General features: G+C 42.2%; 1 protein-coding gene across 4 annotated transcripts in view; it reads left to right on the forward strand.

The window, feature by feature from the left end:
- Positions 1-15,024, forward strand: part of NDUFS1 (NADH:ubiquinone oxidoreductase core subunit S1) — a 104,184-nt gene that overhangs the window by 63,757 nt on the left and 25,403 nt on the right. For all 4 annotated transcript variants that reach the window (XM_030210695.1, XM_030210693.1, XM_030210694.1 and 1 more), the window contains exons 8-10: positions 1,322-1,507; positions 1,851-1,985; positions 9,809-9,923. In XM_030210695.1, coding sequence (XP_030066555.1) covers positions 1,322-1,507; positions 1,851-1,985; positions 9,809-9,923 — 436 coding nt within the window. The remainder of the gene's footprint in view (positions 1-1,321; positions 1,508-1,850; positions 1,986-9,808; positions 9,924-15,024) is intronic.

A 15,024-nucleotide genomic window follows, 5' to 3' on the forward strand; every position in this document is an offset into this window, starting at 1 on the left:
GTAGCCATTTTGAAAATGCGGCAGTGTGGGGCAGAGTAGTGGTGATCTGTGCATAGGCGGTCCAAGGGGCATAGTTTGGGTAAAGCAGAAGTAGAGTTGTGAGGTACCTGTTTATTGAGCAGGAAAAGAAGTAACACGTTTATAGAGGATAATTCTATAAAGGGGCATCTACATTTAGGTATCTGCTTGGTGCCTGTTCTATAAAGGAAAGTAGGTGCCTGCTTTTGTTTATAGAATACCAGCATAAAATACCAAGAATGATTGCACTTAGAATACGAGTACACTTGCATCTGCCATAGAGCTGGTGTAAATGATCATGCCTAAATTGCTATGCGCCTTGCTCATGTGAATGCCCACCTGCAAACTGTGCACCATTGCATTTAGATTCTATTTTCCAGAATAGTGTATGGCCAGGATATTGGCATTTATGCATGTAATTCCAGTAATCAGGTTATTTATGATGTTCTTGGTGCCTAAATCTTAACGTTGTCCTTATAGAATTTACCCCTACAGAGTGCATGTACACTAGATAGATACCAGCGCACATGAACATAGATGTAAATGTAAGAAGTGACGTCTCAGAATATTCCAGCTGCTTGAAACATACAAGCTTCTCAGCACAGCCCCAAAATCGGGCGCTCACAGAAATGACTACCCCCTAAGGCCCCCTGAGATTTTTCTGGGTGAAGTAAAAGTCTGTTGGTTGGCGTTGGGGTTGTAAAAAGAACTTGTATGCAGTCCTGTTCGTAATTACTTTTTACTTTAGATACTGTTACCTCGTATGAGGAGAAGTAATAGCTTGGGATTTATTGTCACATCTACAGCTAGACCATGTTGCATGAAATACATAGCTAAAAATCTCAAGAGACTTTATGCCGTAAGCACATAGCAAATGTCTGAGCCAATATTTATTTAGTTAATTGTTCCTCATCCAAGAATTGTTTAGCCATAATTAAAAACATAACAAGTGCCATTATGGGGCAGGCCAAAGCTCCATCTAACCTAGTGTCTCGCTTCCAGTAGTGCTCTAAACTGACTAAAAAGTCTTAAAGTTACCCAGACATGAGCTTTAGCCATAAATAGTGTAAAATCTGGAACCCAAAATAAATTGAGAGCCATTAAACAAATACTATTAGAGAGTGTCATGGAACATCTGAGGCCGCATAAAACCTGAAGACCAGAAAATGAACAAACAAAAGGAAGAGCGCTTATAAGTTACAGCTAGTCTCCGGCTGTTTGAAAAACCCCTCTGCTTAGTATTTGGTGCCACCAGTGTGGATGTAACAGATTAATATTGCTTTTTTTTTTTTTCATTTTCTAGGTTTGCAAGTGAGATTGCTGGGGTTGATGACCTGGGAACTACAGGTAGAGGTAATGCAATGCAAGTTGGCACATACGTTGAAAAAATGTTCATGTCGGAGCTCTCGGGGAACATCATTGACATCTGCCCAGTTGGAGCCCTGACATCCAAGCCTTATGCCTTTACTTCTCGTCCCTGGGAGACCAGGTATGCAGAGACACTGAGTTGGTGCTCTCAGAAATTCAGGATGTTTTCTGCCTACCATTGTGAGAACTGCTTATGTTAAATGAAAAATCTTTTTGCTGATCTGAACTTTTGATTTTAAATAAAGTTGTGATGGGTGGAAGCTATGGAACTTTATGAAGAAACAGTAAATAATGAGATAGAGGGTTGTAACAGGCTGATAAATTCCTGCAGTCTGCCATAGAGACCCGTTAGTAACATGGCTTCCCATCTCTCTGCTTCTTCCGCAGACATAACAAAATTGTCACTGATCCCCAGTTTATGAGCGTCTGAGGTGAAACTGTATTGTTCCATTCTCTTCATACAGGAAGACAGAGTCCATTGATGTGTTAGATGCTGTAGGAAGTAACATTGTCGTTAGTACAAGGGGTGGAGAAGTGATGAGGATTTTGCCTAAGATGCATGAAGACATCAATGAAGAATGGATCTCCGATAAAACCAGGTTAGCATATTTTCCTTCTGAGAATAGAGCTATATGGATGGGAGCTGTTTAAGGTTTTGAATAAATTTGACAGAAGGTTTATTTTCCAAAATTTGCATTCTTATCAAAACAACAGATTAAGGCCAGTTTGTTTATAGGTTCTGTATATATCTGCAAGGTGCACCATGTTGTCCATTTTCCTTGAGTATTGGTTGAGTCTTCATTTTGCCAAAAGGCAGATGGACTTTTACCATCATTGCATGGATAAGAATATAAGTGTTGCTGTACTGGGACAGACTGAAGCTCCATCAAGCCCAGTATCCTGTTTCCAACAGTGGCCAATTCAGGTTACAAGTACCTGACAAGATCCCAAAATAGTAAAATAGATTTAATGCTGCTTATCCTAGAAATAAGCAGTGGATTTTCCCCAAGTCCATCTTAATGGCTTACGGACTTTATTTTAGGAAATTATCCAAACTTTTAAAAATCCTGCTAAGCTAACTGCTTTCACTACATTACATTCTCTGGCAACGAATTCCAGAATTTAATTACATGTTGAGTAAAGAAATATTTTCTCCAATTTGTTTTAAATTTACTACGTATTAGCTTCATTGCATGCCCCCTAGTCCTAGTACTTTTGGAAAGAGTAAACAAGATATTCACATCCACCCATTCCATTCCACTCATTATTTTATAGACCTCTATCTTATCTCCCCTCAGCTGTCTCTTCTCCAAGCTGAAGAGCCCTATCCGCTTTAGCCTTTCCTGATAGGGAAGTCTTCCCACCCCCTTTATCATTTTCATCGTTCTTCTCTCTTCCTTTTCTAATTCCTTAGTGTCCCTCTGGACCGGCCCAGAATGCAGCTGATGCTTGTGCACTCATTCCAGCAGGTGGAGACTGAAAATCTCTGACTCTAGAGAGAGAGCGCCAATTAGAGTCCTGCCCAACTGTAACTAGACTCGGTATTATCAGTCTCCAGCAGGTGGAAGGTGGTGAGCCCTTTCAGTCTCTCTCCTTTTCTATCTCTGCACCTTTTCTAATAGCACTATATCTTTTTTGAGATGCGGTAACCAGAATTGCGCACAGTTTTAGAGGTGCGGTCGCACCATGGAGAATTTCTGAACAGATGAAACTGGCTGCCTCCATGTTGCTTTCTTATGACTTCTACCTTATATCAGATCAGCTTACTAGCTAAACCTTGAGTTTTTCACATTTGATTACTGCAAAGTGAAAACAGAGTGGAAAGCACAGGATGTGTTCTTTCTGCTGGTGATGTTGCTGGACTGCTTAGCTGATGTCATTAAGGCAGAGTTTCAAGAATGCATCCTACGCTTTGTCCTGTCATTTCTTTGATGTAACTTGCTATATATAGTTTTAAAGCATTTTATTTAGGATGAGCCATTCTGAGCTGGTGTCCCCTACTCCCTCCTTAACAGGTCTTCTTATACTATTTTGTTTTGTGAACGAAGTTTTCTTTGCGTCCCTCCCAGACCAGTCCAGAACAATGGATTGTTGTGCATGCCCACCAGCAGATGGAGGCATAAAAAGAAAGTAATTCTGTGTTATTTGCCTTTTAAGGGCACTGTGCAGCCCCAGAATGCTCAGTATTTTTGTTTCCAGTGGATAGTGGATGGTTTGCACAGGTCTCATGTGGGGCTTATTAGCAACCTTTTGACCCAGTGGACTTCCAGGGTGTCAGTTGAGCAGAGTCCAGCTGGTGGGAAGAGGCTCCTTTTTCATTATGCTGAGCTTTCCTGGAGCTAAGGTGATACCTGGTGGTGTTTGGTCCCTAACCCCCTTGCCATCCTTACCTCTTTGTCTGTTCAGAGTGTGGAGAGGCAACTTGTCCTGCAGATTACCTGGAGCCGGGGTGAGGCTTGATGGTGCCCAGTTCCTTCTCCCCTTCACGTTTTCTCTTAAAAAAAAAGACAAAAATAAGACAGGGGTTTGAGGTAAGCTTCTGTTACTTGTTCATCAGGTACCTCTATCTGGTTGTCTTTCTTTGCCTGGTCGGATGGCGTTTGTGGTTTCCCTGCTGTTTCTTTGGCATTCCTGCAGTTATCTTTTTGGCGCTTCAGTTATGCCATATTTACGTTGTTGGAAGCTTGGAGTTAGCTTCAGAGACCGATAGTTTCCTTCAAGTACTCTTTGTCTCCTGTGCAGGGCCGCCGAGAGGGGGGGGGCAAGGGGGACTAAATTCCCCGGGCCCGGGCCTCCAAGGGGGGCCCGGCTCCGCAGTCCCACCCACCCTCCATCGTCAACCGTCTGCCACCGGGCCGGACCCCCTGCATTGAAATCACAGTGCCTCTCACCTCCGTGTGGAAATGCTGCAGGCAGCAGGGCAGCAGATTGCCTCCCTTCGGGCCTCCTGTCCTCCCTGTGTCCTGCCCTCGTCTGACGTAACTTCCACGAGGGCGGGACACAGGAAGGGAAGGAGGCCCGAAGGGAAGCGATCTGCTGCCCTGCTGCCTGTAGCGCTTTCACACGGAGGTGAGAGGCGCTGTGATTTCAATGCGGGGGGGGGGGGTGCGGCGGCGGGGCCCGGCCCGGCTCAGTCTCTCGGTGGCCCTGCTCTTGTGTTTCTTTGGCTAACTCTTTCTGAAAGGTGTGTGGAGTCTTTCAGCTCTTGGGAATTTCACAGTTCCTTGGTCTCCAGCTGTTTTTGTTTGTTCACTGCCCTGTTAGCAACAGGAGGATGTGAGTGCCTTGTAACTGTGGGGAACAATTGCAATTCTCCCCTTGGTCTCTGACACAGTTCAGCTCCAGGTGTTCTCTGTAGTACTAATCTCAAAATTGCAAATTAAATATTTCATCAACATTCTGACACTTTCCATTGGTGAGGTATAACAGCGAGCCCAGTCTGAGAGGCATCTGATCTGTCTGCCCATCCATACTACTACTACTACTACTACTACTTAACATTTCTAGAGCGCTACTAGGGTTATGCAGCGCTGTACAGATTAACAAAATCAGATTAGGTATCACATTAACTGAATCCTGGGCTTCTAATTTTAAATTTAAACTTAATACTGAGAAGACTAAATTTTTATTAATAACAAATCCTTATCAGCCGACTATGCTCAAAGATTTTACAATTGATAATATAACCTATCCTTTTGTATCCTCAATGAAAATCTTAGGGGTTGCAATTGATCAGTTTTTATCCTTAGAAATTCAAGACTCGAATGTTGTCTCTAGTTCCTTCTATATGCTTTGGAAACTAAAGAGATTGCGATGATTTTTCACAAGACCAGTCTTCCTTACCTTAACCCAGTCTCTTGTTCTAACAAAAATCGACTATCGTAATTCCATCTATGCTGGAATTAAATGCGACCTTCTTAAAAAAACTACAAACTGTTCAAAACATGTTTGTCTGTCTAATTTGTAAATCACCACGCTTTTTTAAAGCTATCCCACTCCTTCATAATCTACACTGGTTACCTATAATGAGCAGAATTTCGTTCAAGCTATGTGTATTGGTCCATCAAATTTTATTTGATATGTCAACGTCCTATATGAATGAACTAATTGATTTACCTCCATGCAGTGCTTCCGTGCCATCCAGAAAATATCTCATTTTACATTTCCCACGTTTCAGAAATGTATTTTACAAAACAATCCACAGTGCTAACTTTTCTTATCAGTGCACCAAAATCTGGAATTACCTTCCTACAAATTAGATTTACTAGTGATTATGGGTTATTTCGTAATTTATTGAAAACTTACTTTTTTAGCTCAATCTTCAGCAATGTTAGAACTCAGTGTTGAATATTTAGTTCCTTACATTTCACTTCTTCCCGATGCCCCACTGAATTTGCTCCTGTCACTTTCTATATAGTATTTTTATGATGTATTCTTTAAATGTAACTCTAATTAATTTGTTTTTCTTTTAAGTTTCTATTGTGAGCCACATTGAACTTGAGTTCCATTTGGGCTAATGTGGGATAGAAATGCCATAAATAAAGAAAAGAAAAAAGGAAGTAAACTTGGAGATACTTCAGTGTAGCAAAGTTTCACAGGGTAGTACTGTAGTGATTTTCAAGCTGAGTTTACTATGGCAGTCAATTCCTGTCTTTGTTATAGTGATTGAAGTTGCTGAGTTTCAGACCTCGGGTATATTAATCCTTCTGCTTCGGTTGGGAACCCCAGACATTCTTCTATTCTGAGTTTCAGACTTCTGCTTTATTTTAAAGCTTCAGCAGTCTTTTCTCCACTACAGTGGTGGATATCTCTTATTTTTCATGGCTCCAGAAGTGTTATGTTTCACAGAGGTACAGCAGCCTCCTCTCTTTCAGAGCTGCAAGTATAGCTGATACATCTCTTATATTTCAATCTTTCAGTGTTGCAGATTCCTACTTTATTGTGAGTTACATCAGTGCTGCAGACATATCCTGTAGTCAGAGTTACACAAGTCTTCTATTATCTTTTGGTTCTGTCAGTGTTTGGGGAAACGTTCCAAAAATACAAAGCTCTCAGTGTAATTTTTAATGGTTTTGTTTTTGATTTTTTTTTTAAATTGAAAATTTTATTGCATTACATAAAGAACATAAAAAATAAACTATTCCTATTAACAGGAAATAATATCCTGCCAAAAAATACAACAAAGGGTATTTTTAAAGAAATTAGGAAAAATTAGCCCACATCACTTAGGCACCTGGAGAAAGTCAAAGGAAAATACACAAAAGTAAAATAAATGCATGATTATTAATCCAAACAATTCAGTTGACCCATTGAAAACCCCATGTGTCAGAGAAATCGTAACCTGTTTACCATTTCCCTTGCCAGGAGATTATATTTACAGGGGAACCTTAGGAGAAAGGTCCTCCCCAACTGAGTAAATTTCTGTTTCAGTTGTACAAATAACTTTCTCCTGAGCTGTGTGGCTCGTGCCACATCAGGAAACAGTTGAACTTTTTGACCACAAAAGGCAAGGTCTTTTTTTTTTTTTTTTTTTAAATAAGCCTTTAAAACCATATTTTTTATCCTTTTCAACAGAAGAAGTAACCAAGAGAGTAGCCTTTGTTGATATATCATCAGTAGATTTTCAAAACAATCTGTTAAATTAAACTGACTACTCTCTAAGGAATCTAAAGCTCTTTCAACCGAATTAACCACTCAAGTTTTTGTAGGAAGATAATAACATTGTGAAATATTTACATCATCCTTTAGAAGCAATATTTCTTTAAGGTGTTTAGGGGCCCTTTTACTAAGCTGCGTAAGTATCTACGCGTTCCCAACACACACCAAAGTGGAGTTACTGCCTGACTACCGCATGGCTCTTGCGGTAATTTCATTTTTTGCACGTCTGATACGCGCATCTGAAAAGTATTTTTTATTTTCGGGCACGTGTAATGGACGCGTGCCAAGTGTCATTTGGCACACGTAGGTCATTACTGCCTGGTTACCGCGTAAGTCTTTATTGCTAGGTAAATGGCTGGCGATAAGGTCTCAGACCCAAAATGGATGTGCAGCAATTTTCATTTTGCCGCACATCCATTTTTAGCAAAAATGTTAAAAAGGTGTGCTGAAAAATGGATCAGTGTGCGCCTAAAACCCACGCTACACTACCACAAACTATTTTTTAGTGCGCCTTTGTAAAAGGACCCCTTAGAAAACAAAATATTTCTGGTGAAAGCAATCTTGTAACAGGAAAATTCAAAACTCTGAGGTTTTTGTCCCTATGCAAATTCTCCAGTCTCTTTAAACCATTAAGGATTGAGAAACTGTCCTTAATTGCAGTAGAGCCAGCCGCCTGAAGAGTTGCAATTTGAGGGTCCACTTTCTGGAGCCTCTGATCAAATTGTAGCAAACACTTATTAATATTCTCTAACTTAGTAACTCTCCAGAGAAAATTTTTCTTCACTCAACGCGTAGTTAAACTCTGGAATTCGCTGCCGGAAAAGGTGGTTAAGGCGGTTAACTTAGCGGACTTCAAAAAAGGGTTGGACGGCTTCCTGGAGGAAAAGCCATAGAATGTTATTGAATGGACGAGGGAATACAGTATTTCTAGGATGGGTGGGACAAATTGCTTATTCTTTTGGCCGCTGTCGGTGACAGGGTGCTGGGCTCGATTGACCCTTGGTCTGTCCCAGCATGGCAATGCGTATGTACTAACCGTACCACCTAATCTGAATTCTATTCATGTTACCACAGTCCAGATGTCTTTGAGGGTAGTATCCTGAGATGGCAATTTCATTTCATCTGTGTTAGTTTGTAAAAGTACCACAGGTTTAGGCAGTCCAATACTATGATCCCCAGGAAGGTCGAGTAAGGGTAAACTATCCACTACAACCTTCCCAAGTCCAGCTTCACCAGAGGGAGTGATTGCTAGTCCGGAGTGAGCTGGCATGGGGGGAGGGGGTCCTTTCAGGAGAGCTACGCGACGCTTGATCCATAGACGAGGCCAGGTCAACAGACCTCAGCTGAGTCTGAGGAATTAAATGCTTGTCCATGGAGCCCTGTTGAGACTGGAGGCCTGAACCAGCATAGCAGTCAAGTACAAGTAAGAAAAACAAAAACCAAATAGTTCTCACTGTAGAAGAAGCCTCATGGGAAGGGGCCCATACAGTATTGCTCCATGGGGCTCCCAAGGGGCCTAGCATTCCCCCTTTGGTCATACCCTGCAGCCACGCCACAGGCAGAAGTACAGTTAAGTGTGTTCTGGGTGCCCTGATAACACCAGCGCTTCACTCAGCTGGGCTACTCCTCTCTGCACCCAACAGAACTCTTTGGCCAACAGCCTCCCGTTCCCAGATCGCAGGGACTGTAGGTACCCCTAATTTTTAAAGTTTAAAAAAAAAGTTTCTTGATTCTATATGTAGTTATCTCCTTTTCTGTGCATATATAAGATTGTTTAACCATTCTTTGGTGACCCTGAAACATTGTGAATATTTGAATGAAGCAGAACTTTTGGTCACTTCTGTTTAGTTTCCTCTGTTTGGGAACCTATGCACATGGGCGCTGAACTTTTGTGTACCCACATGGTAGCTTCTAAAAATCCTCTGTGTACTTCTTCCAGATGAAGGTGCACATCCTTGGAGCAGAAGGGGGATCATAGATGCTCCAGGAGGTGGCTGAAGGGAGAACGGAACACGCCTCCATAAAGGAGCAGTGCAGCTGAGGGGCCTGTTCCATCCTCCCTACAGGCACTGCCTGGGGCAGCCATGATCTCCCTTCTGCTTCAATGACGCACACCTTGCACTGGAGGTCAGTGTGGGGAGGAGTACGAAGAGGACTTTTAGATGCTGTCGTTTGGGCCCCCAAAAGTCCAGCACCCATATGGCACCTAAAAGTCATGCACCAGTATTTGGGAATAATAATATTGAAAGCGGCTGTACATGGAACCATATGTGCAAATTATGGTCTAGCAATTTCCTTTTGCTCATAGCTTAACTGGAAATGCTACAGTGTCAGGAGCCTTCATTCACAACTCTCCAGGGTTTTCCCTTTGTTCTATATTCTCCTTCCAACTCAGTTCGGTCATCAGTGACAGACATAGAACCTGCTTCTGGTCACCATTGTGTGAGGAACTGGGATTATGTCCACCAGGGTCTATGGATACTGCCTCCACAACATCTCAACCCCGAGCTGACCTGGATGAAGAAAAGGTTGGCCTGGGAATCATACTCAGGTCATCCACGTAATAGGAGCACAGAATTGCCATTGCAGCACTGGGCCAACCCACAGCCTAAAGCATTTGTGGGATAGGAGATCTGAGAAATAAAACTTATAGGCTTTATTCCTTTCCATTCATCACTCCTATTTGTTCTATTATTGCAGAGCACAGCACTTGTCACTGAGTTGGCTATGTTTGCTGTCACTGTTTGTCTTTCTGTATGTCTAGGTTTGCCTATGATGGACTGAAACGGCAGAGACTGACCCAGCCCATGGTGAAAAATGAGGAAGGACAGCTGGTCCACACCTCTTGGGAGGATGTACTGACACGTGTGGCTGGTGTGGTAAGACATTGATAGCAAAGACATATGTTTACACCTGTGTAAAAATCACGAAATGGTTCACTTGTGAATGACCCTGGAATGACTTTCTTGGCATAACTTCTCTGTTTTTCTCTTTCCTCACCTGAGTATCTTTACTTCTTCGAGGACAAGCAGGCCATTAGTTCTCACAAGTGGGGCACCCTGACATAATAGCCCTGACAAAATAGCCCCAACAAAAAAGACCCGAGAAAACAGCCTTGTAACAAAATAGCCCTTGACAAATCAGCCGCTAACAAAATGGCCCAGAACAAAATAGCTAAAAATCAGGAGAATATAAGCATATCATATATAAGTCACATAGTTTTATTCATATTCAAAATATTCCGGTTGAGGTGATTCAATATATGGTTGGTCTGACCGACTGATTCCTGGCGATGGCATGCTGTAGAGAAAATTTGCTTGTGAATAACAGCTCCTGAAGACGCCTAGCGAGCGAAACACATGATTGGTACGCCAATTGCGCGAGACAAAGTGTTTGTGTTGAGCTGAAAATGAGAGCTGGAAATGAAAAGTAAAGTAAATTGAAGCCCATTTGAAAATTTGAAAATCTTATAAGACAATAAGGACTTCGAGATGGAGTATTAGAGAAGAATTATGACGGATTGACTATTGGATTATAATTGTTTGAACTGTAGTCTGTGCTCCGTGGATAAAATAAAATAAGAAGTGGAAATAGAGCAGCCAGCTGGATGTGGAATACTGAATGCTGAATGCTGCTGAAATATTTCGGGTTTGAACCTGATGATGAACTTCCACGTGAGGATTTGATAGACTATTTGCTTGTTCTAATTATTGGTCTTTCCATGATTAGAGAATTTTAAAGATAGGTAATGTGTGTGTGAGTATGAATGGGGGTTTAGTATTCAATTTTTATGTGTGATTTGCGATGTGTATTTATAAAATAGGTTTATTATATACACTTTTGAATATTTTGAATATGAATAAAAATATATGAATTATATATGACTAGGAAAAAAGGCCCGTTTCTGACTGAAATGAAACGGTCGCTAGCAAGGTAATGACCTTCTGCCATTAATGTTTTGTAAAGAATTGTTAGGATAAATGTATTGTGATGCTAATGAATAATTGACGTATTATGTCTAACATCATTTTATGTTTTGTTTGTTATTTTATTATATTTTGGTTTTGTGTGAGATTGACAGGGGGAGGGGGGTGAGGGGGGGAACTGGGATCCTTCATCACTGTGTGTGTGTGACAGGCTGTCTGATACAGAGAGAGAGAGTGAGAGGCGATGTTGTATCCATGTCCTGTGTGTGTGAGATTGACCGGGGGTGGGGGGGGGGGGGGGGGGTTGTAGGGGGCCGGGAGGCGAAGGGGGGAACTGGGAGTGGCCATGTTGTATCCATGTCCTGTGTGTGTGTTTGAGATTGACAGGGGGAGGGGGCACGGGGGGATGGGGGGCGAAGGGGGGGAACTGGTATCTCGTTTTGGCTCACCTCATGTGTTGGGGCTCATTGTGAGCCAAGTCAGATGTGTGTCTGTTTTGTTTTTTACAGCAGCTTAGCGCTTCTTGTGTTTAGAGATTGACAGGGGGAGGGGTGCGCGGGGGGTTATAGGGGGGGTCGGGGTGCGAAGGGGGGAACTGGGATCGTGCATCAGTGTGTATGTGAGTGAGAGGGTTGATGGTGGAAGGTGGGGGCAGGGTTTGCTAACTGAGGCTGCATCAGTGTATTTCTCTGTTGGTGTGTGTGAGAGTATCAGAGGTGGAGGCAGCGTTTGCAAACTCTGAGGCTGCATCGGTCTATAGCTGTGTGAGACACAGTTTGTTTTCAGCCTTACCTTCTTTGTTTCTCCTGGCTGTGCTCCTCTCCCTTCCGTTTGCTTCAGCGTTTTTTTTTTTCTATCACTCAGCCTGTCTCAGTGAGTGAGTCGTTAGGGGGGGGTGTGGCTTGGTGGGCGACCTTCTTTGTTTTTCGTCGCTGTCCTCCTCTCCCTTCCCTTCGCGTCAGCTGGTGTTTTTTTTTTGTTTTTTGTTTTTGATCACTCAGCCTTCCTCAATGAGTGAGGCGTTAGGTGGGGTGCTTTTTCGGCGGGTTTGCTGTTTCGGGCTGCTTGCGGAACACCTTGATGCGGTTTGATTTCGTTTGTGGCTCGTGTTTGACAGGTCGCGTCTTTTTCCATAGCAACATGCTGACGTCACCGGATGTGTACTGTTGTTGCGCCGTTGGCGGTTTTTTAAAAATACTTTTTTGGTCCTCCGTGACTCCACCCTCGACGTCATGACGTTTGACGCGAGGGCGGGGCATAGTCATGGTGCAACTGCGATCTACACCATGACAGAAGTTGGAGATTAGGATGTGGCTTCATTAGAACGTTGGGGTTGTGAATTATGTCCGGAAGGGGCGTGGCTGAGGGCGGGTCTATGAGTGAAGGATGAGTGTTGGTGACAGCCTAGGAGGGTGAGTGTTCGTGACAGCCTACCCTAGGAACAGTAGATTCAGTGCTTCACAGAACTTTGGAGGTGAGAATTATTTATATAGATATGCTTATATTCTCCTGATTGTTAGATATTAATATTTGGAGGGAATTTAGATTGTCGAGATTTCTATACTATTTGAATTGTCCAGAACAAAATAGCCCTAGACAAAATGGCCCCACCCACAAAATAACCCTTGACAAAATAGCCCCTGTGAAAAAAATAACACATCACAAAAAAGATGATAAACTACAAGTGAAATCTTCACTGATATAGGCTTCTACCAGCATTGCATTGTATAAAGCAAATATAAATAAACAAAATTCTATGTCTACCAACTGGTGTTCATGATCTGTTCTACTGTTTATGGGAACTATTCTTCTATCAACATCCTAGTTAAAAACAAACAAACAATATTGTCATCATTTTCATAGTCTTACCAACCGTATCCTGTTTGGGAAGGTAAGATTATTAGGAACAAAATGTGTTTATTTTGGAGTTTGTTGGGATTCAATTATTATGATTGAGTTATAATACAATTGTTTTAAATTGTTTGTTTATCATTATAGTACTGTTTTTAATAGGAATACATATTTTATAGTATGCCAATTTGAAGACTGGTAGTGGAATGGTAGGCAATCAGATTAAACCAAGGCTTCTGGTTGAATAGGTTCACAGATTGGGGTGTACCACAGATGTGTATTTATTAGTGCGCATTCTGGGGTTTTTTTTTAATGCTCCTTAAATGTAGTGCATGCCAAATCAACTTAACATGTGTTAACCTACAAATTAGCATCTATTAATTTTTTTTAAGCTTATCAGTTACCTTGATCTATAAAGCCAAAGCGATGTATGAACACACCAGGAAAACACAATCGACTCCAACAAATGTGAGGGAAATCAGTAGCGAGGAAATTGAGGAAAGAACCACATTTTAACATTATGCATTGCATATTACTGTATTAAAGATGATATCATGAGAAATACAGTTCTGATATTTAATTACACTAGTGAAAATGTAAGCCTTATTGCTCACATAAGCAACCACAATGCTTAGATCACTTTCTAAGGCCCTGATGGCGAACCTATGACACGCGTAGCCATTTTCGATGACACGTGGCCGCATACAGAGAAGCAGCGGCGTTCCTTGCTGACACCCGGGCGGATCGCCGATGCGCCCCCCCCCCCAAGGTGCAGCGCGACCTCCCCCCCCCCCCCCGGCGAAATAACCCCCCCCCCCCCCGGTGCATGTTTACCCGTGTGCGCTCCTATTGGCTCCCTCCGAGTCCTCCGCTCGTTCCCTCCCTGCTGCTCCCTCTGCCCCGGCTCCTGCAAGGCCGTTTGACCTCACTTCCGGCCGGCGGAGCAGAGAGCAGCGGAATGCCATGGGGGACGCATCTCTGAGGGCCCTGTGATCGCCATTACCAGCAACCACATAACCACAGCAACCATCATCCAATCTACTGTTCTGGGGTGTCGTGGATTTCTAATTGACCATCATTACTGAGATAGGTGAGGGGGAGGCTGGGAGAGGCGAGGGCATGTGCTATGGGTGCCGTTTCCCGCCATTAGAAATAGCGGCAGCCATCTTAATTTACATAAGGTGGTCAGTTAGGCTAGTTAACCCCTAATTGCCTGCAGGGCTAACAGGCTATCTATAATTCTATCTTCTGTCACTACCCCCCCTGATGGAGAACCCAAAAAATAAAAAACCAAGGTTAAGTAAAGGAAGTGGTAGTAGCAGTAGCCGACCCTTTCAAGAGACATGGACCGAGATGTATGGCATTATAGAAAAAAATGGCAGATCATTTTGCGTTCTATGTACTGAAACGGTAGTAAGCAGAACGTGGAATATAAATAGACATTTTGAAACTAATCATTCCCAGCTCTTCAAAAAAAGTGAGGATGAAAGGAAGGAATACATTTCCAGGCAGCTACACTTTTATAAGAGCCAATCTAATTCCATCCTTACATTTGTAAAAGGTTCTACAAATTTAACATCTGCAAGTTTGAGCATTGCTCACTCCATAGCTCAGCATGGAAAAGCACTCAGTGAGGGAGGATTTATTAAAGAAACTCACCTAAGATGTGCACCAGTTCTATTTCACGATATGCAGAATAAAGATGCAATTATTAAGAGAATGTCTGAGTTACCAGGAAATTTGGAGTGCCTGGATCCGATTACCAGACACTTTTAGCACCCTGAAAAATATAGCAATGGCTTTACTCACAATTTTTCCCTCTACGTACTTTTGTGAAACCTTATTCTCAGCATTAAATAATATCAAAACCAACAAAAGAAACAGATTGAAAGATGAAGTTAGTAGCGCTTGCTTGGGCTTGAAGTGTACAAAATACCAACCTTCAATTGAAGATTTAGCCAATGAAATTCAGCAACAAAAAAGTCACTAATAGGCAGATTAGTTAAAGAATTCCCCCTCCCCCTCACTTGTCTTAGTTCACGGCACCCCACACAAGTTAAATAATATCAAGACCAACAAAAGAAACCGACTGACAGATGAACAAAGAAGTCACTAAGCAGGTAAGTTAAATAATTAGGTTTTGGTTTATTAAATACAGTTATATATTACAATTATACATTTTTGTTATTTAAACTATAAATAT

Source organism: Microcaecilia unicolor, chromosome 7 (genome assembly GCF_901765095.1).
Source record: "Microcaecilia unicolor chromosome 7, aMicUni1.1, whole genome shotgun sequence".
Taxonomy (NCBI): domain Eukaryota; kingdom Metazoa; phylum Chordata; class Amphibia; order Gymnophiona; family Siphonopidae; genus Microcaecilia; species Microcaecilia unicolor.